The 27842-nt window shown below is 39.4% G+C and overlaps 1 protein-coding gene and 1 non-coding gene across 7 annotated transcripts in view; one reads left to right on the forward strand and one right to left on the reverse strand.

Moving 5' to 3' along the window:
- HEATR5B (HEAT repeat containing 5B) overlaps window positions 1-27842 on the reverse strand; it is a 107850-nt gene that overhangs the window by 30574 nt on the left and 49434 nt on the right. For all 6 annotated transcript variants that reach the window (XM_010337500.2, XM_003926816.4, XM_074395897.1 and 3 more), the window contains exons 22-27: window positions 25579-25723; window positions 22774-23013; window positions 22087-22338; window positions 13047-13228; window positions 9794-9862; window positions 3443-3622 (exon numbers count right to left, since the gene is read on the reverse strand). In XM_010337500.2, the coding sequence (XP_010335802.1) occupies window positions 3443-3622; window positions 9794-9862; window positions 13047-13228; window positions 22087-22338; window positions 22774-23013; window positions 25579-25723 (1068 nt within the window). The remainder of the gene's footprint in view (window positions 1-3442; window positions 3623-9793; window positions 9863-13046; window positions 13229-22086; window positions 22339-22773; window positions 23014-25578; window positions 25724-27842) is intronic.
- LOC120362193 (U7 small nuclear RNA) lies at window positions 3973-4034 on the forward strand. Its single transcript, XR_005578157.1, has one exon. It is a non-coding gene; the product is annotated as a U7 small nuclear RNA (small nuclear RNA).

Here is a 27842-nt window from a genome sequence, read left to right on the forward strand (position 1 = left end):
TTCACTCTTGTTACCCAGGCTGGAGTGTAATGACATGATCTCAGCTCATAGCAACCTTCGCCTCCTGGGTTGAGGCAATTCTCCTGCCTCAGCTTCCTGAGTAGCTGGGATTACAGGCACGTGCCACCATGCCCAGCCGATATTTTGTATTTTTAGTAGAGAAGGGGTTTCACCATGTTGACCAGGATGGTCCACCAGCCTTGGGGTGAGACAGTTTCTAAGGACAAAAGTTCACTTGCTCACAGGCAAAAATGGAAAGGGAGCTTACAGGCAGAGGGAACAGCCAGAGCAAGAGCATAAAAATAGGAAACTACGCCGGGCACGGTGGCTCAAGCCTGTAATCCCAGCACTTTGGGAGGCCGAGGCGGGTGGATCACGAGGTCAAGAGATTGAGACCATCCTGGTCAACATGGTGAAACCCCGTCTCTACTAAAAATACAAAAAAATTAGCTGGGCATGGTGGCGCGTGCCTGTAATCCCAGCTACTCAGGAGGCTGAGGCAGGAGAATCGCCTGAACCCAGGAGGCGGAGGTTGCGGTGAGCCGAGATCGCGCCATTGCACTCCAGCCTGGGTGACAAGAGTGAAACTCCGTCTCAAAAAAAAAAAAAAAAAGGAAACTACATAGCAATCTAAGTAAAGTACAAGTTTTTCGTATAGACTGAGCACAGGATATAAAAGGCGGAAGTAGCTGAAGTTTTTACTCTTCGGGCAATGGGGAAGCAGGGTTGTCACTGTGGTCTATGTATACATTTTTCCTCAACTTATAATATTAGTTTAATAATTATGCTATAAAAAGTTGGGAAAATAAGAGTTTAAAATGACTCATAACCTCAATTTTATGGGTTTTCATACTTTATCTTCGTAAGTTGAAATTCTGTGGTACAAAGATTCTGTATTTAGTTGTACTGATAAACATGTCATGGGGTTTTCCCATGTGAATACCAGTCATCATAACCACTATTCTAATGACTTACAGTGGATGACCCATAATCTATCTACCAGTTTCCCTACAGTTGAAATTTTATATTTACTTCTAATTGTTTACTTAGCATTGGGAATCTCAGAAAGATGAAATGTAGCTTTTGAAGACAAAAGATATTCATTTCTTCACATTATGAATGATGTTGCAAGTAAACATTTTTTTAAACTTACCTCTTTTCCATATTTTGGATATTTTTCACTAGAATACAGGCCCAGAAATGGAACCGCTGGGTCAGTGTGTATAAATATGTTTATGACTCTGAATAGATATTACAGAATGCTTTCCAAAAAGGTTCTATATATTAAATTGCTATCTGCAAAATGTGGGAATATATCTTTTAGACCTATTTTAAAATAAATTTTTAGGCTTATTTTTCTTACACAAAGAAGGAGAAAAATTAGAAACATAAGCAAAATAAAGAAAACTAAAACCATATATAATCCTAGTACTCAAGATACAATACTGTTAATAGTCTAGTCACATAAACATAGTTTTTTACATAATAATGTGTGTGCATGTGTGTGTATAATTTCTACCCCAATTTTCTAGTCACTTAATATTATCATCTTTCAAGATCATAACCAATACCTTTGTAGCAGAATAACCAATACCTTTGTAGCAGAATCTTTGTGCATATCCTTAAATATTCCTTAGAATAAAGTGGTTGATAAATGTACGCAGTTTTAGAGGATGTACAGAGGAAGATGCTGAAGATACAAAGAGGGAGGGCTGACAGCACCGAGCTCCACACAGTCCCCTCCTCACCCTCACGCCTAACAGACACCTAATCCTATCTTCCATGTTTCAGTGCAAACATCACTTTCTCCAGAAAGCCTACTTCTAAGCCTCCAGCCTACTCAAAGTGCCTCTGCTATGTGTTTCAAAACACTCTGGCAGGCCGGGCACAGTGGCTCAAGCCTGTAATCCCAGCACTTTGGGAGGCTGAGGCAGGTGGATCATGAGGTCAAGAGATCGAGACCATCCTGGTCAACATGGTGAAACCCTGTCTCTACTAAAAATACAAAAAATTAGCTGGGCATGGTGGCTTGTGCCTGTAATCCCAGCTACTCAGGAGGCTGAGGCAGGAGAATTGCCTGAACCCAGGAGGTGGAGGTTGCGGTGAGCCGAGATCGCGCCATTGCACTCCAGCCTGGGTAACAAGAGCGAAACTCCGTCTCAAAAACAAAAAAAAAACAAAAAAACCCCACTCTATTTCTCCTATGATAATGCCCCTTACATTTTGTTGCATCTACTTGTTTACCAGTTTGTCTTGCTCAGCAAATGTAGTACATCTCACCCCGTACTCTCAATACATCTCACTCCGGTACTCTCAACTGCTAACCTGACAGAGCTGAAGCTCAGTAACACTTTGTTGAATGAAGTAAGGGAATGAGAAAAGTTTAGTTTTAGATTATCGGAAAAGCTTAAAACAATTCCAATTCCGATAGTCTTCCCTTTTCTGTGGTTTTCCTTTCTGTGGTTTCAGTTACCTGGTACTGAATACTACCATGAAAACAGGGAAGTGAGATACTGAGCTGGTAGAGGAAGGAATTAGTTACTTAATTACTGGAGGGCAGATGATAAGAATTCAATAGCAACTGGCAGGAAGAATTTAGAAAAGTGAACTTAAAATAATGTAATTATACATTTTAAAAAATGACTATGAGAAAGAAAAAGGTCAAACCAGCGATTGAAAAAAACAAAACAAGCTGGGCACTGTGGTGCGTGCCTGCAGTCCCAACTACTTGGAAGGGTGAGGCAGGAGGACTGCCTAGGCCCAGGAGTTCAAGTCCAGGCTGGGCAACAAAGCAGGACCCTACCTTTAAAACAAACAAACAAATCCCCTACGGCCTCAATATCAAGGTGGCAAGTCTCCAGAAACTTAATGAAATAAAAAAATTTTGGTATATTTTCTATTATTTATATTTTAGAGTTTTTCCTACCTAATTTCCTCATATTATGTAGGAGAGCCCTTTCTCAATATAGAGGTTTTCAGTAAACTGGTTAATACATTTTCAAAAAGTATTCCATGTCAAGGGTTAGTTTTTTTTTTGTTTTTTGTTTTTTGTTTTTTTTGAGATGAAATTTTACTCTTGTTGCCCAGGATGGAGTGCAGTGGTGCAATCTTGGCTTACCGCAACCTCCATCTCCTGGGTTCAGGCCTCAGCCTCCAAAGTAGCTGAGATTACAGGCATGCGCCACCATGCCCGGTTAATTTTGTATGTTTAGTAGGGATGGAGTTTCTCCATGTTGGTCAGGCTGGGCTCGAACTCCCAACCACAGGTGATCCGCCCGCCTTGGCCTCCCCAAGTGCTGAGATTACAGGCGTGAGCCACCATGCCTGGCCAACAGTTAGCTTTTAAAAAACTTTTTTTTTTTTAAACCAACAGGAGTAGGGGCACATTTTCTCATGGATGAAGAAATGGGTCAAAAACAACAGGTTGTTGTTTAGTCATTACCTCTGCCCATGCTTTGAGAACAGCCAGTTTTTCCATGGTTGTGGCACTCTCTCGGTACAGCTGGCTGGAAGACCCTTTTCCAGCCTGAACTTTGTCCAGAGAAGAAACAAGAAGATTGTGTACTCGACGGAGATCATTGAGATCACTGACAACTCCACTTCCAATCCATGTACTACATACCTAGAAAAAGAAAATTTAAAAATGTTTATGTAAAAAAAATTGACACGCCGAGCGCGGTGGCTCAAGCCTGTAATCCCAGCACTTTCGGAGGCCGAGGCGGGTGGATCATGAGGTTGAGAGATCGAGACCATCCTGGTCAACATGGTGAAACCCTGTCTCTACTAAAAATAGAAAAATTAGCTGGGCATGGTGGCGCATGCCTGTAATCCCAGCTACTCAGGAGGCTGAGGCAGGAGAATTGCCTGAACCCAGGAGGCGGAGGTTGCAGTGAGCCGAGATTGCGCCATTGCACTCCAGCCTGGGTAACAAGAGCAAAACTCTGTCTCAAAAAAAAAAAAAAAAAATTGACACAGTGTTACAGCTCTTTTAGAATTTGTCTAGCAGACTTTCCAGTTTTTGCTGGAAAGCCCCTCTCACACACACACAAAAAAAAAACACTGCATAAGAAAATAGAATGATATTTATCCTAGAAGATAAAACACAAAACCAAAGAACAAAACAAAATACCCAGTACTATGCTTTAATGTTGTTATTATCATTATTTATTATTATTATTATTTTGAGACAGAATCTCACTCTGTCGCCCAGGCTGGAGTGTAGTGGCATAATATTGGCTCACTGCAACCTCCGCCTCCTGATTTCAAGTGATTCTCCTGCTTCAGTCTCCTAAGCAGCTGGGACTACAGGCGCATGCCACCATGCCCAGCTAAATTTTTGTATTTTTAGTACAGATGGCGTTTCACCATGTTAGCCAGGAAGGTCTCATCTCCTGACCTTGTGATCTGCCTGCCCCGGCCTCCCAAAGTGCTGGGATTACAGGTGTGACCCACTGCACCTATTTTTTTTTTTTTTTATATCAAGGGCAAGCATAGATTTTATTGTACTTCTATGTAGAAAACAAAATAATATTTACTTATCATGTTTCCACTATGTACTTTAACAAAAATAATTTTCCATCCAAAGCAGTTCAGTCTTGAATAATTCTTTAATTTGACAAAATTTCTGCTTACCATAGGCAAAGGGTTATGCTAGCTGCCATGAAGGGAACTTAAAAAAAAAAAAAGAAGGCCTGACATGGTGGCTCACACCTGTAATCCCAGCACTTTCGGAGCCTGAGGCAGGTGGATCACGAGGTCAAGAGATAGAGACCATCCTGGCCAACATGGTGAAACGCTGTCTCTACTAAAAATACAAAAATTAGCCGAGCGTGGAGGTGCGTGCCTGTAATCCCAGCTACTCGGGAGGCTGAGGCAGGAGAATTGCTTGAACCAGGTTGTGGTAAGCTGAGATTGCACCACTGCACTCCAGCCTGGCAACAGAGTGAGACTCCCTCTCAAAACAAAAAACAGATTGAATGAACACATGGGAATGTTTTATGGCTGTTAATACTACACTTAAAAAGAGACGAGAGAGATTAACTCTAGCAGAAGAAATGGGAATGTTTAGGTGTTAGGAAGGTTTGTGTGTATAGACATAGGAGAGTTACATGGGGAAAATATGCGATTAGGAAAGTTAATTTGGATTAGATTAAGGCAAAATTTAAATTTCATGCAAAATTGAATTTCAGACTTCATTCTGTAAGCAATTGTGAGTTTCCATGGCTTCTGGACAGGGGGAATGATATTATTAGAATTGTGCTCTAGGAAAACTGTTCCAGTACTTACACATAAGAAAAAATGTATACAGACAGTAAGTAATATGCTCAGTTAAGTGTTCTTTTACAATACCACAGAACAGAAATGACATGGATCAAATTGGGAATGGAATAAAAAAGGAGAAGCATCTGAGACAAACCTGTAGTTAGAAATCCAAGGATATGAAAACCAGTTAGCTATTTTACAGGGTGGGTGCAAGGAGATACAAAAGTAGCAAGGCATCAAAAATTGCCAAATGCTAATTGTTGAAGCTTCTGACTTGAATGGAAGGAAGGTGATACTACTGCTTTACAGGGATGATACCAGAACAAAGGAAACTAAGTGGAGATGAGAAGTGAGAGAGCGTGATTTTAACTTTGAACATTTTTACATGCTGAGTTCAAAGTGCCACTAAGAGATCTGTGGAAAGATATTCAGCAGGCGATTAAAAACTTGGGTCTGGATTTCAGGAGCAAGTTCAAGGGTAATTACAAAACCCTAGGAATTCCCACACAAAGGTGATAACTAAAGTATTATTAAATTTTTTCAAGGACAGTTTAAAAAAAAAAAGCCTTAAAGCCAGACTAGATGGAATATAGTTACAATTAAAGGACCAGCAGAATAAGAAAAAAGAAAGAAATTGAAGAAAATACCAGAAAAACAAAAGAAAAACCAGGCAAGTGCAGTGACAATGGAGTCAAGGGAAGAGTATCAGGAAGGAAGGGGTGGTCTCATAATGTCAACGCCATCAACAACAAGTTCATGTCCTTGCCTTCTCATCTGAAATCCTTGGCCAAGATTTTTTTTTCACAGTTCACAACTTTTGGGTTAAAGGTAATAGGGTACATGAATCTCATTAAGGAACACCCTCGTAATTAACACACAGATATCTCCCCAACAAAATGTATTACAAATCACAATAAGAAAGACTAACCAATGCTACATTCTCATGTAGCTTCATTATCAGAGCCAGATGGGCACAAGTCAGCTCAGTTTTGCTGCCAAATAAATTATTAAAAAAGCTTTTGGTTTTCAGAGCATTTGGATTTCAAATTATGGTTAATGGACTTGTGTTCCTATATTGAAAACTCTTTAAAAGTTGAGAATAAGTATTTATGTCAAAATTTTATTCTCAAAGAATTCAAAACTAATTTTAATAAAATTAATAAGGACATCTTTGACTGTTACCAATTAAGGACATACGAATTAAGGACAGCAAAATTTAAAATGCCAGTCAAAACTGCTGAAAACGTAACTAAATTTAAAGTGGAAAGAAATTAAACATGGGGCCGGGTGCGGTGGCTCACGCCTGTAATCCCAGCACTTTGGGAGGCCGAGGCGGGTGGATCACGAGGTCAAGAGATCAAGACCATCCTGGTCAACATGGTGAAACCCTGTCTCTACCAAAAAAATACAAAAAATTAGCTGGGCATGGTGGCACGTGCCTGTAATCCCAGCTACTCAGGAGGCTGAGGCAGGAGAATTGCCTGAACCCAGGAGGCGGAGGTTGCGGTGAGCCAAGATTGTGCCATTGCACTCCAGCCTGGGTAACAAGGGTGAAACTCTGCCTCAAAAAAAAAAAAAAGAAATTAAATATGAATATGAAAAGAAAGAGTTGTTACTTCTAAGGAAATTAAAGGACATATGGGAAAGAGTTGATAAATATTTGTTAGGCAGAAATTTGGTAGAAATATAACTAAAAGTTGGGAAAAATTATAAAACTGGGAATCTGGCACTAAGCTTTCTTTGCAAAAACCTAAGTACTTTCTTCACTTTAAAGAATCAGAAACTAGGCCAGGCACGGTGGCTCACACCTATAATCCCAGCACTTTGGGAAGCTGAGGAGGGTAGATCATCTGAGGTCAGGAGTTCGAGACCAGCCTGGCCAACAGGGTGAAAACCCTTCTTTACTAAAAATACAAAAATTAGTCCAGGCATGGTGGCTCACACCTGTAATCCCAGCACTTTGGGAGGCCAAGGCGGGTGGATCACCTGAGGTCAGGAGTTCAAGACCAGCCTGACCAACATGGTGAAACCCCATCTCTATCATTAACAAAAATAAATAAATAAAATTTATAATAAATAAATAAATAAAAACAAAAATTAGCCAGGCATGGTGGCATGCACCCATAATCCCACCTACTTGGGAGGCTGAGGCAGGAGAATCACTTGAATCCAGGAGGCAGAGGTTGCAATGAGCTGAGATCATGTCACTGCACTCCAACCTGGGCAACAGAGGGAGACTCTATCTCAAAAAGAAAAAAAGGCCAGGTGTGGAGGCTCACATCTGTAATCCCTGCACTTTGGGAGGCTGAGGTGGGTGGATCATCTGAGGTCAGGAGCTTGAGACCAGCCTGGTCAACATGATGAAACCCCGTCTCTACTAAAAATACAAAAAATTAGCTGGGTGTGGTGGCATGTACCTGTAATCCCAGCTGCTTAAGATGCTGAGGCAGAAGAATTGCTTGAAGTCAGGAGGCAGAGGTTGCAGTGAGCCAAGATCAAGCCACTGCACTCCAGTCTGTGCAATAAGAGCAAAACTCCTCCCTCAAGAAAAAAAAAAAAATAATAATCTGAAACTAGAATCACAGATAATGCATTATGGATTTTGTTTATGAATAAAGACAAAGTAGCATTGAATTAGCAAAATAATATGCAGAGAAAAGACCTTGTCCTACATCAAAAGATTGGTAAATGAATGTACATTAAAAAATTTTAAGCTGAAATATTTAAGTATGGATTATGTTCATGATCTGATCCTACTTTAAATGATTTTTGATTGATCCACTGACTATTGTCCCCAGTTGCATGACATCTGAGGGTCCTTCCTATAATCTAAGAATTACCCTGATTTTAAAGTTTCTTAACATGACATTTGTTCTAATAAACAGGCTAGGATGTCATGTAAGCCAACTTCTTACTTTCCTTTAAGGAAAGAACCTGTAACCTACTGGTTTACCTGTTAGGAAACCAAGTTTCCTCCCAGCAACAGAAGGAAAGGAGGTCACAAATTTAAGCCCGCCACCAGAAAAAAATAAACTTCTTATAGAAAAATGCAGCTAGCAGCCAGGCATGGTGGCTCACGCCTGTAATCCTAGCACTTTGAAAGGCCAAGGCAGGCGGATCACCTGAGGTTGGGAGTTCAAGACCAGCTTGACCAACACGAAAAAACCCTGATTTTACTAAAGATACAAAATTGCTTGAACCCGGGAGGCAGAGGTTGCGGTCAGCCAAGATTGTGCCATCACACTCTAGCCTGGGCAACAAAAGCAAAACTCTGTCTCAAAAAAAAAGAAAACAGGAGAAACCCACCTACAGTCACAAAAGAAATAAGTTTAAGGCAAATTCAATACTCATTACAAGATAAAATTCTAATAACCTTTGATTTTCTAATGATCAGGAGCACTGTAGGAGATTTTGTCTGCTTAAATGCTATGCTCTGAAACATCTTCATGATATACTAATTTACACAGGGACAGTAATTTTTTGGTATTTCTGTGGCAGTATCCCAAACCAAATTACTTAGTCAAACTCAAAGGTTTGCAGCATGATCCAGAGACCTATCTCTTAACAACAATGGTTCCTCTGTCTCTGATCTCCTGCCAGTGGAAAGAATTAATTTCTCACGCCTGTAATCCCAGCACTATGGGAGGCAGAGGCGGGCAGATCACAAGGTCAGGAGTTCCAGACCAGCCTGACCAACTTGGTGAGACCCCCATCTCTACTAAAATATAAAAATCAGCCTGTTGTGGTGGCGCATGCCTGTAATCCCAGCTACTCAGGAGGCTGAGGCAGGATAATCACTTGAACCTGGGAGACGGAGGTGGTAGTAAGCCAAGACTGTGCCACTGCACTCCAGCCTGGGCAAGAAAGGGAGACTCTGTCAAAAAAAAAAAAAAAAAAAGCACTTTTTTGGTGGTTTTGTGGGTCTCTGCAGATACAATAATGTGAGAATAATTCCCTGGGATTAATTTTGGATTAATGTCTATATTACGGGATTCTCTTTAGGATAATTTAATACCCACAAACTAGCAGAATTTTCATAATGTGTGGTCAAAAACAATGCTTTGACCACAATGTTTATTACCTAATTATTGTTTCATCACTTCATACCGAATAAAAAGAAAAATTGTCACTGTTGTATATCCAAGATAAAAATATTACTGAGTTTCTCTCTCTCTTTCTCTTTTTTTTTTTTTTTGAGACAGGGTCTTGCTCCATTGCCCAGGTTGGAGTGCAGTGGTGCAATCTTGGCTCAATGTAGCCTTGACCTGCTAGGCTCAAGACATCCTCCAACCTCAGCCTCCCGAGTAGCCAGGACTATAGGTACATGTCACCATGCCCAGCTAATTTTTGTATTTTTTGAAGAGATGGGGTTTAGTCATGCTGCCCAGGCTGGTGTCAAACTCCTGAGTTCAGGCAATCCTCTCAAATTTTGGTCTCCCAAATTTTTCTCTCTTCTTTCACAGAAGTTAAATTCTAAGATATATATGAATTCATAGAAGACAACTATACAAAGTCCCATTTTTCTTCTTACCTGGCAAGCTTTCGCTATTATATCTGATGGTGTATCTTGTGAAAAGGCTGGTCTTAGAGCAGCTCCCACCTAGAAAAATAAAACATTTTAATTTTAATTTTTTGAGACAGGGTCATACTCTGTCACCCAGGCTGGAGTGCAGGAGTGCGATCTTGGCTCATCACAACCTCTATCTCCCAGGCTCAAGCAATACTCCTGCCTTAGCCTCCCGAGAAGCTGGAATTACAGGCATGCGCCACTACCACTGGGCTAATTTTTATATTTTTAGTACAGATGGGGTTTTACCATGTTGGCCAGGCTGGTCTTGAACATCTGACCTCAAATGATTCATCCACCTTGGCCTCCCAAAGTGCTGAGATTACAGGTGTGAGCCACTATGCCCTACCCAAAGCATTTTATTTTTAAAGATAAGTAGTAAACATAAAGCCTCTTGTATGTTTGGAGATGAAAACACACAAAAACACTTCTATGTTCCTTTTCTTTTTATCACTTCTCCCTTATCTCTTTTCAGTTATAATGAACTCAATCACACTCTTTTTCTTTTGCTTTCCAGGAGGTTATCATTATCAAATCTGTATGACTGTTACATCAACCCGGCAATAAAAGTTTTTGTTTCATAGTAAACAGGATTTTCTGACAAAGTCACACATTATCAGACATACCAAAAATTGCAATTGTTAGATTTTTTCTATTTTTCTAAGCCTATTTCTAACAGTATTTACCTTATGAGTGAATCTTATATAACTGAATCAATTTCTTTAAATAACTGAGTAGTACTAATGATTCAGTCACTACATGACCCTAGAGGTCATTTCACCTCAAAAAGAGATGTTTTAAAAAGCTGCTCAAAAATACTAATTTATGCATTTTTGTTATACTAATTTTAGTAAAGGAATATGAGTTTTAGTTTTAAATGAGCCAACATCAGTCATAGATTCTTAGCTATATTGGATATAACAAGTATAAGCTGAATACAGAAATAAGATGTAGTCGGCTCCTATGTTGAGATATTCTTCCCTTACAACAGAGATGAAGTTGGTCAGGTATATCAATAGTACTCTGGAAATTAATCAAGAGTCCCTCTCTATGACTAAAGACAGATGGTAACTGATCACAATATGTGAGCCAGTATTGGATCTGTATTGGAAGAGAAAGAATACTATATGAAATAGGTTACTGGGTTGACTGACACAGCTGGAGTATGACAGATTATGTAAAAGTAGTATATCAGTGTTGAATTTCTTGAGGTTATCTATTCTGCAGTAAGAAAATAAGACAATGTTCTTGTTCTTTAAAAACATAGTCTAAAATGCTCAAGGGTAAAAGCACATGATTTAAATAATTTACTTTTAAATGGTTAAAAAAAAACTGTGTCTTGGGGGGAGAAAGAGAGAGTCATTGTTAAAGAAAATAAGGCAAAATTAACAATTGGCAAATATGAGTATGGGGTGTAAGATAGTCTTTTGTACTATTCTTGCAGCTTATCTGTAAATCTGATATCATTTTTTTTTTCTTTTGAGATGGAGTCTCGATCCCATTGTGCAGGCTGGAGTGCAGCGGAAAGATCTCAGCTTACTACAACCTCCACCTGCCAGATTCAAGCGATTCTCCTTCCTCAGACTCCTGAGTAGCTGGGATTGCAGGCGTGTACCACCACACCTGGCTAACTTTTGTATTTTAATACAGATGGGGTTTGGCTAGGCTGGCCTCAAACTCCTACCTCAGGTGATCCACCTGCCTCGGCCTCCCAAAGTGCTAGGATTACAGGTGTGAGCCACAGTGTCCAGCAATACCATTTTTTTTTTTTTTTTTTTTGAGACAGAGTCCCGCTCTGTTGCCCCGGCTGGAGTGCAACAGCGTGATCTCGGCTCACTGCAACCTCTGCCTGCTGGGTTCCAGTGATTCTCCTACCTCAGCCTCCCAAGTAGCTGGGATTACACGCGTGCACCACCACGCCTGGCTAATTTTTGAGATGAGATTTTGCCATGTTGGCCTCAAACTCCTGCCTGTCTCGACCTCCCAAAGCGCTGGGATTATAGGCCTGAGCCACTGTGCCCACCTGGTGATATCACTTCTAAATAAAAAGTTAAAAAAAAATCATCCCAATAGGTTGGGTATTTGGGAGTAAACAATTATACACAGGTTTTCTATAGCTAGTTGGGCTAGAAGCTGTAACTTCTTCACTTATACTTAAGATATAAAAATAGGGCCATGTGCAGTGGTTCCCGCCTGTAATCCCAGCACTTTGGGAGGCTGAGGAGGGTGGATCACGAGGTCAGGAGATAGAGACCTGGCTAACATGGTGAAACCCTATCTCTACTAAAAATACAAAAAATTAGCCAGGTGTGGTGGCAGATGTCGATAGTCCTAATTACTTGGGAGACTGACGCAGGAGAATTACTTGAACCTGGGAGGTGGAGGTTGCAGTGAGCAGAGATTGTGCTATTCCACTCCAGCCTGGGTGACAGAGTGAGACTCCATCTCAAAAAAAAAAAAAAAAAAAAAAAAAAAAGAAAAAAAAAAGTAAATACAATGGATATTAACATTTAAAATTTTTATATTTGAATACAACTTTTAGATGACGCATGATGTACTGGAGTGAAGATTTTGCCATAATCACAGCGTAAAAAAAAATCTGTTATTCCCTTGTAAACAAATTTTTTTTATCCTTCATATAACCCCCACGGCTAGGATTAGTTTACTGTGCCTCATCTGAAGAACATAAGTACAGGTATAAATCTCAGGAGTGACAAGTAGATCCCTCTTTTGAATGAATTTAAAAAAATCTTTGAAAGTATCTAATTCTTTCAGTAATACTTTTAACTGCTGTTATTAAGAGTAATTTATCCTTCATTATACAAGGGGAAACTGCTTTCTACTTCTAAAAATGCTTATGAAGGCTTGGCATATAAAAATAATGGCAGCAAATCCACAGCACTCTTTTTAATGTTCCTTTTATCTCTTAGAGGGCAGGGCTAAATATCTAAACACAAGACTGGAAAGCTGAGCTGGAATTTCTATTCTAGTTTTATCACTAATATGCTATCACAATTTAAAAATAGTGACAACAGTTTGATACTTACTTCATCTGTGGGATGACTAAAACTAGGTAGCAGACAGTGGAGAAAAAGACATAAATTCTACAGGAATAAACAGATTGTATTTCCAAACGCAGTCCTCTAGGAAGGCTGCACTTCTTTAATGGTCTTTCAAAAGGTCAATTTTAAGTTTTTAAATAAATAGAAAATCTCACATTAGCTTGATACTGCTCCAGAATCACATGGCCTGGAAATTCTGGCTCAGGCACAGACGCAAATTTCTTGATAATGTCTTCAAGTGCCTGGAGCCCAGCCATTCGCAGCTGGTTGCTATGATCAGTTGCAGCCATGAATGCCATGCGAATAAGGTCAGAGAGATGAAGTACCAAGAGGTCATCTAAAAATAAAAATAGAATTTAAAAATGAAAACTTTGCCAAAAATAAGTGTAGTAACAAAAATATGAAATGAAATGAATTTTTGATAAAATACACAATCCACATATTTCATGACATTTAAAAACAGCAAAGATACATTCTTTCAAGACAACTTCCACATCAATCTTTCAAGAACAGTGATAAATATACAATTCAGTAATGTTGATGATGTTAGAGGATGTACAATGATATGTGATGCAAAATACTTTTTGTTTTGAGATGGAGTTTTGCTCTCGTTGCCCAGGCTACAGTGTAATGGCACAATTCTGACTCACTGCAACCTCTGCCTCCTGGGTTCAAGCGATTCTCCTGCCTCAGCCTCCTAAGTAGCTGGGATTACAGCCATGTGCCATCACTCCTAGCTAATTTTTTATTTTTAGTAGAGACCAGGTTTCTCCATGTTTGCTAGGCTGGTTAGAACTCCTGACCTCAGGTGATCCACCCGCCTCAGCCTCCGAAAGTGCTGGGATTACAGGTGTGAGCCACTATGCCCAGCTGCAAAATACTTTTAATGTAACTTTTCCAAATGAGTCTCTAGTTGTTTTTTTTTGAGACAGAGTTTTGCTCTTGTTGCACAGGCTGGAGTGCAGTGGCATGATCTCAGCTCAATGCAACCTTTGCCTCCAAGGTTCAAGCGATTCTCCTCCTCAGCCTCCCAAGTAGCTGGGATTACAGGTGCCCACCACTATGCCTGGCTCATTTTTCGTATTTTTAGTAGAGACGGGTTTTGCCACGTTGGCCGGGCTGGTCTCAAACTCCTGACCGCAGGTGACAGGCCCACCTTGATCTCCCAAAGGCTGACTGATTACAGGCATCAGTCACTGAGACCGGCTGAGTTTTTAATTCTTTAAGAACAAGGATTGGCAGTCTTTTTCAGTAAAGAACAGATAGCTAATATTTTTGACTTTATGAAAGAAAACAGAATCTTGAGACCCCAAAGACACTATGCCAAAGAAAAAGTGAAGTTTGGGAACTGAGTCATGCAATACCGCCTCCCTTTTGTTCCCGGACAGCTGTAATTTCACAACTGTTTGTCACTGCCTCATTTTCAGCCAGGTTCCCACAATGACAGAAGGCCAAAAATCTTCCCAAATGGCCTCCTCTCACAAATTGCTCACAAGGAATCCTTCGGCATACATATTCCCTGCTAAGAATCAGCCCTAAAACCAAGTTCTACTGAATTTTACCCTGACAATGCCAATTACCAGCTTATGTTCACAGGTGAGAAATCATCCCTCTCTCTATCATGAGGCCAATGTATGACTGACTTTTTCCTGTATTCCCCCTTTTCACAAGTAAAATGTAGATTACTGAGGCTAGGCAGGGTGAGATGGCTCAGCCTGTAAACCTAGCACTTTGGGAGGCTGAGGTGGGTGGACTGCTTGAACTCATGAATTCCAGCCCAGCCTGGCCAACATGGTGAACCCCATCTCTAAAAAAAAAATAAAAAATAAAAATAAAAAAATTAACTGAGCATGGTGGTGTGGACCTGTAGTTCCAGGTACTCAGGGGGCTGAGGTGGGAGGATTCTTTGAACCTGGGAGGTCGAGGCTGCAGTGAGCCAAGACTGCACAACTGCACTCCAGCCTGGGTGACAAAGTGAGACCCTGTCTCAAAAAAAAAAAAAAAAAAAAAAAAAAAGATTAACTGAAGCTAATTAGAGCCTCGCAGGAATATAATAACCATCTGCCTCACTGCCTACCCTCCCCCCGCCTTTTTTTCCTTCCTGCTGCTCTTTCTTCTTTAAATAAGGAAGTTCCCAAAACCCCCTTTGGACAAAGCACAGGTTGCTGATCCTCCTGCTACCTGTGTTTTTTCTCAGGTAAATCCTCAACCTTGGCTAATAAACTTCTACCAATTGATACCTGCTTCAGTCACTTTTTGGTTCACACTTTGTAGGCTATATTAGCTCTTTTTTTTTTTTTTTTTTTTTTTTTTTTTTGATATGGAGTATCGCTCTGTTGCCCAGGCTGGAGTGCAGTGCTGTGATCTTGGCTCACCGCAACCTCTGCCTCCTGGGTTCAAGCGATTCTCCTGCCTCAGCCTCCCAAGTAGCTGACATTGCAGGTGCCCACCACCACGTCCAGCTAATTTTTCTATTTTTAGTAGAGACGGGGTTTCATCATGCTGACCAGGCTGGTCTCAAACTCCTGACCTTGTGAACCACCCATCTCAGCCTCTCAAAGTGTTGAGATTACAGGCATGAGCCACTGTGCCTGGCCTCAGGCTATATTATCTCAACTCCATTGTTAGGGTGTAAAAGCAGCCACAGACAATAGTATAGAAATGAGAGTGCTGTGCTCCAATAAAACTTTATTTACAAAAAAGGCTGTAGGCTGGATTTGAACTGTAGGCTGTAGTCTGCCAATCTCTACTTTAGAAAAACTCTTGCCAGGACACTTAAATCTACAAAATAACAAAGAAAATACTTTTATAAAAATAAGATGTGGAAAAGGGAAATCTTTTTTCTTTTAGCCCTGGAGTAAAAGTTGTCCTGGATCTGTGTGAACAAAACTTAAACACAAGTCTCGAAAACAATTAAAATGATATCAAGTAATTTAACTACATCCCAGAACAAAGTCCAAAATTATTTTGGAATACACCAAAATCCAGCACTAATATCGTAAAATTTACAATGTCTGGCATCTAATAAAAAATTACCAAGAATGCCAAAAAAAAAATAAGAAATATGTCTCACAACAAAGAGAGAAAGAAAGATAAATCAGTGCATAGAAACAAGTCCAGAAATGAAGAAGATAACAGAATTAGACAGAGAACTTTAAGTAGCTATTATCAGTATGTTTTCTATGTTCAAAGAAGGGAAAAAAAAGCACAGAAATAATGAAGGGAGAAATGAAAGGTAGAAAAAAATCACAAAGGGAAATTCAGAGATATAAAATAAAATATCTGAAATGAAAAGTACATTGGAGAAAATCAGAGATTAAATAATAAAGATCAGTGAACTTAAAAGACATAGCAACAGAAATTATCTAAAAAAATTATTAAGCTCAAGGTCTATAAAGTTCTTCAAGAGGCTTCAAAACCTACAAAGTCTTTTTGAAGCAGTGACAATTCTATGGCTCAGCCTGATCCCCAAACAGTTCCTACTTAAATAGGTTTCTGTTGTTATGGGTTTTGTCAAAGTTACAAGATGTGTATCTTCAAATTTTTTCATGTGCCTACCAAAAAAACTAATTTTAGAATCTTGAGTTTAAAAAGAGTATTTGGCCAGGTGTAGTGACTCATGTCTGTAATCTCAGAACCTTGGGAGGCCAAGGCAGGCAGATCACCCGAGGCCAGGAGTTCGAGACCAACCTGGCCAACCTGGTGAAACCTGTTCTCTACCAAAAATACAAAAATTAGTGGGGTGCAGTGGCAGGTGCCTGTAATCCCAGCTACTTGGGAGGCTGAGGCAGAAGAATTGCTTGAACCTGGAAGGCTAAGGTTGCAGTAAGCCAAGATCACACTACTGCACGCTAGCTTGGGTGACAGTGCAAGACTCCATCTCAGAAAAAAACAAATAAATAAAATAAAAATAAAAAGAAAGAGAGTATCTGTTGCTTTGCAGGTGGGAGGCAAGCAGAGAGAGGAAATTTGGCTGGAAGCCCACAGTGCTTCTCCATCTATAGGAAGCAAAAACGCACCACCAATCAAAACAAGGTTTTAAACTCAGTATGTTGAAGAGATATCTGCACTCTCATGTTTACTGCAGGACTATTCACAATAACCAAGATATGGAACCAACCTGTGTCTATCAATTAATAAAGAAAATGTGGTATAAATACATAACTGAATACTATTTAGCCATAAAAAAAGAATAAAGTCCTATTATTTGAGACAATATAGATGAACCTGGAGGCATTAGGTTAAGTGAAATATGTCAGGCACAAAAAATACCACATGATCTCACTCATATGTGGAATTTTAAAAAGTTAATCTAACAGAAGTAGAGAGCAGAATGCTGGTTACCAGAGGTTGGGTGGTTAAGGGTAAGCGGAAGATGGAGATATGTTGGTCAAAGTATATAGAATTACAGGCCGGGCGTAGTGGCTCATGCTTATAACCCCAGCTCTTTAGGAGGCCAAGGCAGGTGGATCACAAGGTCAAGAGTTCAAGACCAGCCTGATCAACTTGGTGAGACCCCAACTCTACTAAAAAAAATATAAAAATTAGCCAGGTGTGGTGGTGTGTGCCTGTAATCCCAGCTACTCAGGAGGTTGAAGGGAGAATCACTTGAACCTGGGAGGTGGAGGTTGTAGTGAGCTGAGATCGAGCCACTGCAGCCTGGGCAACAGGGGAAGACTCCGTCTCAAAAAAGAAAAAAAAAAAAGAATTACAGTTAAATAGGAGGAATAAATGTAACAGATCTACTCTATAGCACAGTGATGACAATTAATGACAATATACTATATTATTGAAAATGCAGGGCCGGGCGCGGTGGCTCAAGCCTGTAATCCCAGCACTTTGGGAGGCCGAGGCGGCTGGATCACAAGGTCAGGAGATCGAGACCATCTTGGTCAACATGGTGAAACCCCATCTCTACTAAAAATACAAAAAAAATAGCTGGGCATGGTGGTGCGTGCCTGTAATCCCAGCTACTCAGGAGGCTGAGGCAGGAGAATTGCCTGAACCCAGGAGGCGGAGGTTGTGGTGAGCCGAGATCGCGCCATTGCACTCCAGCCTGGGTAACAAGAGCAAAACTCCGTCTCAAAAAAAAAAGAAAAAAAAAAAAAAAAAAGAAAATGCAAAGACAGTAGATGTTAAGTGGTCTAACAAAAATGATGACTAGGTGAGGCAGTGTATTTGTTAATTAGCTAGATTTAACTATTATACAATGTACATACTTCGAAACCTCTTATTGTACATGATAAATATACAATTGTTAAGTTAATTTAAAAATTTTGCCCATCTGATAAGCAAAAAAGTTAAGATGGTAATTATTATGTTAAGTACATTTTACTACGACAAAAAATTGAGAAACAAACAAGAATGAGGTATGATAAACTACTGCCAAAATTTGGGAGGATATTTCTAAGGCAGAAGAAATGGGCATACTTACATTATGCCAAACTAAAAGTAAATAAAAAGACTTATTATTCCTACCGCACTCTGTCACCTAATTTACAAAGTCCAGGACTCTATAAGTCTGTAAACCAAAATCTAGGAATTACTTCTGGAATAAGTGTACCACTTTCTCCAACAACCAGAGTGCTGCTGCTAGACATCTCTATGTCTAACCATCCTCAAAGCAAGCCCTCCTTTTCCTAAATCCTAGGAAACGAACTCTTGAAAAGGTGGAAATGAGAAGAGGACTGGGCAAAAACTTCAAAGTGGAAAGATAACTAGGGGGGTTATATTTGGGAAGTATGATTAATTCCCTGCAATTAAAGCACAGGAAATAGGAAGATGAAGAGATGAAGATGATACAGGAGAGCCTGAATAGCACATTTATTGGGTCTATACTTGTTTCATATACGTTGTCATGACTGTTCAGAACCAGAATGGCAGGTGGTGATGTTAGAAAGCATCCAGAACAAAATATGCCAGATACTGGAATCTAGGTAGGAGCTCTTATACCAATTACCATCCAACTACAGATGGGAAATACACAAACAAGAGAACACGGGCAATCTACCCCCCACACTGAGAGAACATTCCAAATATGGAGAATACACTTCTCTTTCAAGAATATATAAACAATTAAGCTTATTTTAAAAAACGCAATTGGCCAGGCGAGGTGGCTCTCGCCTGTAATCCCAGCACTTTGGGAGGCTGAGGCAGGCGGATCGCGAGGTCAAGAGATCAAGACCACGGTGAAACCCCATCTCTACTAAAAAAAACACACAAAAATTAGCTGGGCGTGGTGGCGCGCACCTGTGGTCCCAGCTGCTTGGGAGTCTGAGGCAGGAGAACTGCTTGAACCCGGGAGGCGGAGGTTGCAGCGAGCCGAGATTGCGCCACTGCACTCCAGCCCTGGTGCCTGGTGACAGGGCAAGACTCTGTCTCAAAAAAAAAAAAAAAAAAAAAAAGCAATCAGGGAAAATAAAAGATTCTGAAGATTCAGAGAAATGGCTAATCTCTGAAAACAATTTTTTATAAAAACCAGGAAAAAATTTCAAAAAATCATGTGGCATTCTCAATAGGATGGAAAGAATCACAGCTGCTATGGGATAAAAACAGAAAACCTTAGAGAATAAAAACGATATGATACAATGGAGGTGGGAGAAATGCAGACAAATTACAGGAAAACTAAACAAATTAAAGCAGACTTAAGGTTATTAATGAAGGCAGAAAAAAGCAAAACTTCAATGTATAAAGAAAAAAACCGGCCAGGCGCGGTGGCTCAAGCCTGTAATCCCAGCACTTTGGGAGGCCAAGGCGGGTGGATCATGAGGTCAAGAGATCGAGACCATCCTGGTCAATAAGGTGAAACCCCGTCTCCACTAAAAATACAAAAAAAAGTAGCTGGGCATGGTGGCTCATGCCTGTAATCCGAGCTACTCAGGAGGCTGAGGCAGGAGAATTGCCTGAACCCAGGAGGCGGAGGTTGCGGTGAGCCGAGATCGCGCCATTGCACTCCAGCCTGGGTAACAAGAGCGAAACTCCGTCTCAAAAAAAAGAAAAAAGCCTGCGAGGATCTCTGAGAACTACAGTAAAAGGACAAGACACAATGAGGAAGAAAAACAAGTTAAGAAATACAAAGAAAGAAAAGCCAACCTAAAGATTTTCACTGTTCTCTAAATGTAGTACACACATTTAGGACTCCCTGGTTTTACAAATTCTCTTACTTCCTCTGATTCTTTTTTGGGAATCAGTTTTCTCATGTTGAATCCCTCTGCTTCCAATAAACCACTGTGGTAGGCAAAATAATGGCACCCCAAAATCTCCATACCTAATCCCTAGAATCTGTGAATATGTTACCTTGCAGGGCAAAAGGGACTTTGCAGATGTAATTAAAGTTATGGAGTCTGAAACATGGAGACCGGCCTAAATTACCAAGGCAGACCCAATCTGATCACATGAGTCCTTAAAAGCAGAGCACCTTTCCTGGCTGCCTGCTGTCAGAGACATGACGACTGAAGAAGCATCACAGAGAGATTTAACGCTGCTGGCTTTGAAGAGAGAGAAAAGAAGCTGCGAGCCAAGGAGGGCAGGCAGCATATAAAAGCTGGAAAGAAAAGGAAAGGGATGCCCCCTAGCGCCCCCAGAAAGGAACACAGCCCTGCCAGCACCTTAATGTTAGCCCAGTGAGACTCCTGTTGGACTTCTCACCTGCAGAACTGTAAGATAATAAACTTGTGTGATTTTAAACCAAGTTTGTGGGCAATTGTTATAGCAGCAATAGAAAACTAATGCCAAGAGTCTCTTCTAACCTTTTCTCTACCTTTAAAACTAAACTTCAAATTAATCTCTTCTGTGATGTCTTCCCTGGCTTTACAGGAAATGAATACTACATGTTTTTAATGTTCTCAAAGTACTCTAACGTACTGCTATTGGGACATGCCACAACTATCTGACTGAAAAGTCTGTCTCTCTGTCTTCTAGGCTGTAAGTTCTTCCAGGGTATGGACTATGTTTTTTTCCTCTTTGTATCCCCATTGTACCAAAAACAGGATGCAGTAAATACTTGCTGAATAATGATATGAACAAAAACACTGTGTTCATGACGTATTGTGTTTTGCTGATACCCTAAATTCAGAGTCTCATTTTATATATGTTGTACTACTGTCTTACAGTTTGTTTTTGAGAGAGTCTTGCTCTGTTGCTCAGGCTAGAGTGCAGTGGCGCAATCTCAGCTTATTGCTATCTCTGCCTCCTGGGTTCAAGCGATTCTCTTGCCTCAGCCTCCGGAGTAGCTGGGACTACAGGCTTGTGCCAGGACACCCAGCTAATTTTTTGTATTTTTAGTAGAGAAGAGGTTTCAGCATGTTGGACAGGTTGGTTTTGAACTCCTAACCTCCACTGATCCGCTGGCCTAAGCCTCCCAAAGTGTTGGCATTACAGGCGTGAGCCAACGTACCCAACCAGTTTGTTTTTATATATATGTGAGTTCCACTGCTTCTTATCCACAGTGAAATAACCTAAAAGGCATTTTTAATTTATAGATGTCAATATTGTTAACACATAAATTTGTCTTCAGATATTTAAAAAATGACTGGGTGATGGAGAAGACACAAACTACAAGATAAGGAATCTGTTACTCTGTCACCTTTCAGTTTTCTCTGGGTCTCTTCAACTGTGAAATGAAGGTACTGGGCCTGATAGTCTCTTTGTAAATTCCCTATAATATCAGATTCAAAGGACACATGGTATAAAAAGTTTACAGAAGATAAAAAATAATGATATAAAAATTGTTTACGTAATAAACAATCTTCACCTTTCAAAAATATCTAATAGCACTTCTGAAATCTGAGAGTTTGAAATCTACCAGGGCATTCATTAATTCTGACATTCCCCATGGCTGGGGACTACAAAGCTTACTTTCTATGCCTTAACATTTTACCACTTTCTTTACGATGAAATGCTAAAACCCAGGACAATGCAAGGAGAAAACCTAAGTAACTGCCATCATTTTCCTTTGGGCAAATGATTAAACAGACAGATAGCTCAATCTATCTTATGGATGACCTTCTTCAACTTATCTTCCCAACAGGAATCAGAAGATGAATAGTATATAGAGAGGACAGAAAACTAAGATGAAATGCAAGAGTACTTACAATAAATAAAAGGCACATTCTAAAGCACGCTACATCCATAGCAGTAAAATATCTCAAGCTGTAAAAATGCTTTGGGGAAAAGAAGTACTGATTTTAAATTTACTTGTAGGGTTTCGAAGTTTAGCAGAACGTGCCATGGCAAGATCAAAGTGAGCCTGGTCTGCATTCTCACACAAATTGATGATTCGACACAGGCAATCCGCAGCAAATACTCGAGTAGCCCACCGAGGGGCCACAAAAGGCTTTGATTTATCTTCTTCACCTAATGTGGTAAACATGGTATCATCATCCATCTCATCTTTCTTTTCAGATTCTTCATCTTTTCCACTACTTAAGAGAGTTGCAGCACTCATATCTACAACAAGAATAAAGAATATAACAACCTTACATGAGCAAAAATGATCCTTTAAAAAGTTTAATGTTAAAAATTTTCTAATTTTAAAAAAAGATTACATTCTCACTCTCTGAAAAACAGTAAAACTAGCAAACCTTTTTTTAAAGAATCAAAAGCCAAGGAAAGAATAACATAAATTACTTTTATGTAAACTGTATTTACATATTTCAATAGTTTTACATACTATACGTCACACTCTAGAGTAACATGGGATTTTTATATTTGCTTATAACATAATTTAACCTTCAACATTTTTATAAGGATTTGTAGGTCAAAAGTTTTTACTTATAAATCTAAGCTCAAATTTATATGTATGTATCTTTATACATATATCTATATTATGTAACAGAAGTAAAACAATTTCCATTATTTTAAGAACACATATTAAATACTTACCACTAGAAGCTGCCAGGACATCTTTACAAAGCATTAGCCAATGAGAAAGTTTCTCTACTGCCAGTGAAGAAAGCATGTGTCCCAAAGTGTCATGAATATCAGAACATAATTTTCTATCTGTCTCCCGGTCTAGCATTCCAAAAAGAAGTCCCTCAAGACCAGTTTCTGTTATATTAACACCTTGGTGCCGGCAATGGATATCACTTCGAGAACTAACCCCAGGTGCAAAAGGATTGACATCTGAAAGGTAATTATTACAAATGAATTTTTATGGGATTTTGGTGTCTGTTATCTGTAATAGTTATGATAAAGACCAAGTCTTACGTATAAATTCACAACAGCCACAAAACCAGCTAGCTTTATACAATTTAACTATGGCCTCTAGTTTATGTATCTTTAGGATTATAACTTAATCTGGCAATTAGAGTAAAACCTTTAACTTTGAAACTGATTATTCTGAGATACTGTAAATAAATCTCAGGGAATGCTTAATAAATACTTGATTCTAATAAGAAACAGTGTGGGAAAGAGGCATACTCCTAAATATACTTAACAGGATAAAAAAACTGTTACATTCTTTAGAAGAACAAATTGAAACTTATTCAGTCTTATAGTTCAGATTTAATTTATAAAGCCAGAACACAAACTCTACGTGGATTCTACCCTAAAAATTCATTTAAAAATTGGGAAAATCCAAGACCAGGCACGGTGACTCATGCCTGTAATCCCAGCAATTTGGGAGGCTGAGACAGGTGGATCACCTCAGGTCAGGAGTTCAAGACCGGCCTGACCAACCTGGAGAAACCCCGTCTCTACTAAAAATACAAAATTAGCCGGGCATGGTGGCACATGCCTGTAATCCCAGCTACTCAAGCAGCTGAGGTAAGAGAATCGCTTGAACCTGGAAGGTAGAGGTTGTGATGAGCCAAGATAATGCCATGGCACTCTAGCCTGGGCAATAAGAGCAAAACTCCATCTCAAAAATAAATAAATAATATATTGTACAAATATTTTTCTCTATCTTAGCTTGTCTTATTTTTTTCCTTTTTTTTTTAAAAAAAGAGACAGGATCTTGGTGATCAACTGAAAAAAAAGAAAATTAAAAAAAAAAAAAGAGACCAGATCTCACTGTGTTGCCCAGGTTGGACTTGAACTCCTGGGCTCAAGTGATCTGTCTCAGCCTTCTAAGTAGTCTCAATTTTGTTTTTGGTGACTGATATGTAGAAGTTCTGAAAATTTGTATGTATTCAGAAGAGTTCTGTAAATACTTTCAGTGATGTTTTCTCTCCAAAAAGTAATAATGTCTACTGTTAGATATTTATAATAAACTTCTTTAATATTCTACAATACTGTATGTCTGTTAATAGAGTTCTTTTTTTTTTTGAGACCAAGTTTCACTCTTGTTGCCCAGGCTGGAGTGCAATGACGTGATCTCAGCTCACCACAACCTCTGCCTCCTGAGTTCAAGTGACTGTCCTTCCTCAGCCTCCCAAGCAACTGGGATTACAGGTGTGTGCCACCATGCTTAGCTAATTTTTGTATATTTAGTAGAGACAGCGTTTCACCATATTGGCCAGGCTGGCCTCAAACTCCTGACCTCAGGTGATCCACCTGCCTCTCGGCCTCCCAAAGTGCTGGGATTACAGGTGTGAGCCACTACACCTGACCCAATAGAATTCTTATGCTAAGATAAATTGAAGTTATTGCAGCTTCTAGGCATTAGAAAACTTTTTTTTTTTTTTTTTTTGAGACGGAGTTTCGCTCTTGTTACCCAGGCTGGAGTGCAATGGCACGATCTCGCCTCACCGCAACCTCCGCCTCCTGGGTTCAGGCAATTCTCCTGCCTCAGCCTCCTGAGTACCTGGGATTACAGGCACGCACCACCATGCCCAGCTATTTTTTTTGTATTTTTAGTAGAGACGGGGTTTCACCAGGTTGACCAGGATGGTCTCGATCTCTCGACCTCGTGATCCACCCGCCTCGGCCTCCCAAAGTGCTGGGATTACAGGCTTGAGCCACTGCGCCCGGCATAGAAAACTTTTATAAGTAAAAATTTTCTCTCATAATAGGTGAAATATCTCTGTCAATTAAACTCTTAAAAAAAGTTTCCAAACTACCTACACCCAGGTATCAGAAGACTGGGAATTTAAGCTATACCTAAAACCCTCCAGAAAAGCAGGAAGAACTAAAGAAAGCAAAGATCAACCTTTTGCTACCAAACATCTACTAACATTTCATAGTTTGACTGACTACTTTGGTCTTACCTTCTTAGACAAGAAATTATGTCACAAAAGGTTAATTACCATCAAAAACTGAAAACCTTCACAAGTGCCCCTAAAACATCCTCAAGAGATGGCAGAAATATTCTGAAACTAAATATTATTCAGTTTTTTTTAAGCTGCAAATAATTTTTTCTAAATCCAGTCACTCACACCTAACTTTTCACTTATTTACTTACTTACCTTCACTAGGAGACAGGGTCTTACTGTGCCACCCAGACTGGAGTGCAGTGGTATGATCATAGCTCACTGTGTAACACTGAACTCTTGGGCTCAGCCTCAGCTTCCTGAGTAGCAAGGACTACAGGTACACAACACTATGCTCAATTTGTAAAATATTTTAAAAAGCAAAAATGCAAAATTGCCAAGAAAGCCACAGTGGAATTTTTAAAGTGATAATGGTTTTATTTCAAAGAATAAGACATTTGGCCATATTTCAACACAAAATGTTATTTGATAAATAGTACTTATTTGAAATATAAAAGTATGTAAACAAAAAAGAATATTGACCAATAACATAACTTACTGGCACTACTGCTCTCTTTGTCCCCTGCATTTTTTGCCAGGCTCATGGCATATTCACAAACTTCGGCGGCTTCTCTTTGTGCAAGTTGCCGAAGACATGCCACAGCTGCTCGTCGAAGTAACAAATGGGAACTACACAAGTGAACCTGTAAACCATAACAATGTTAGGCAATTTCTCTTTAAAAACCTGTAATTCTTTAATCTTATTTTGCCTAATGAATATATAGGAACATCTTACATGTGAAGATGTTCTTCATTTAACAACTTCAGTTTTTTAAAATATAGTCAAATGATGGCCTTTTGGGAAAATACTACTACTAATAAAATACATAAAAAATATGTTAGTAACCAAAATAACTGTCCCAAGATCTGTGCTCTAAAGTTCATACAATACACTTAGATGAAAATCCAGAATGATCTTCTGCAGATCTTATTTTACACATGGTCCTACTCAACTTTGTCATCTAAATTTTTAAGTACATAGAGCTCAAACGTAGTGAATGAAAAGTTAGGGGGCAGAGCACATCATTATATTTGAAAGCAAAGGAGGTTATTTATTAAAGTGAAAAAACCAAATCAAGTAAATGTAATCACCCAAATCAAGCAAACATAATCACCTGAAAAAAAAAATGGGGCTTGTTGGTACAGACATTTTTTCATCTGAAAAGTCCCTGAATATAGTACTTTAAAACATAAAAGTGTAAGAGGCAGCATGGCAAAAAAGTTAAGAACTCAGGCACAGCTGCCAGATTGGGTTTGAATCCTGGCTCTGTCACTTATTCTTGTGACACCTTACACAAGTTACTTAGCCCCTCTGTGCCTTGATTTGCCCACATGTAAGGTGGGAATATTAACTCTTTACAGGAATATGGTGTAAATAAGTAAAATGGTTACAGTGCTGGCTGGCACATGGTAATTGCTGCATAAATGTAAGCCATTATAATTATTACTATAAATTTGACTCATGAAGAAAATATTAAATTATGTCCCATGTGCCGCTTTTTTTTTTTTTTTTTGACATGGAGTCTCGCTCTGTCACCCAGGCTGGAGTGCAGTGGCACAATCTCGGCTCACTGCAACCTCTGCATCCCGGGCTCAAGAGACTCTCCTGCCTTAGCCTCCTGGGTACATGCGACTACAGGCACGTGCCACCATGCCCAGCTAATTTTTTTGTATTTTTGGTTCACCATGTTAGCCACAATGACTTCATGATCCCCCTGCCTCAGCTCCCGAAGTGCTGGGATTACAAGGTGTGAGCCACCATGCCTGGCCCCATGTGCTGCTTTTTAAGCAAGGAAATAACATGTTTTAGAAAGAATCCCAGACACAAATGATGGGGATGGAGACGAAAAGGTGTATGGAATATATCTCCTCTTCATAATGACAGAAAATTTATTTTTAGGCTATTAATACAGCATTTGTAACTCAAGATATACTTGCATAAAATTCATAGCCCACGAAATTTATACCAAATATTAATAAAAATAAAGTATAACTGAGAAGAAAAAATCTGAGAGATTTTTATCAACAAAATAGTTTGGTTATTTGTCTTTTTGTTTGTTTTGTTTTTTAAGACAGGGTCTGATTCTGTCGCCCCAGCTGGTGTGCAGCGGCGCAATCACAGCTTATTGCCTCTCGGGCTCAAGAGATAGATCTTCCTGCCTCATTTTTTGATTTTTTTGTAGAGACAAGTTCTCACTATATCGATTAGGCTGGTGTGAAACTCCTGGGCTCAAGCGATCCACCTGCCTTGGCCTCTCAAAGCACTGCACTGGGATTACAGGTGTGAACCACCGCACCCAGCCAAGAAAGTATTTTATTTATTCCTCTTTCTAAAAATAAAGACATTTTGGAACTTTCAAATACTCTATAATTAATTAGAAAGCTCAAGCATGATCATATCAAACGGGAAGAACAAGTCACTTAGTCTCTTGGAGTTTCTGGCCTTTTAATTTTTACAGTGGGGACAATATCTAACCCACCTATCTTACACAACTGCAGTAAGATTCAAATGATAAAACATATATAGAGAACATCAATAAATTTTAATTTAATAACAATTACAGAGAACTGTAGCTAAGAAAATACATTCAACAAATGTTGACTGGCGAAGCCAAAGTGAAAGAAATAAAACACTTTACAAAGTGTTTTCAAAAACTCCACTGCAGTTATTCTCAGGTATACTTTTCTTTTTCATTTTAACATCTGTGAAATTAATGCTATCTTTTAGTCCCTGTATTATTGAAAATATAATCCTATCCACAC

This window comes from Saimiri boliviensis, chromosome 1 (genome assembly GCF_048565385.1).
Source record: "Saimiri boliviensis isolate mSaiBol1 chromosome 1, mSaiBol1.pri, whole genome shotgun sequence".
NCBI classification, from domain to species: domain Eukaryota; kingdom Metazoa; phylum Chordata; class Mammalia; order Primates; family Cebidae; genus Saimiri; species Saimiri boliviensis.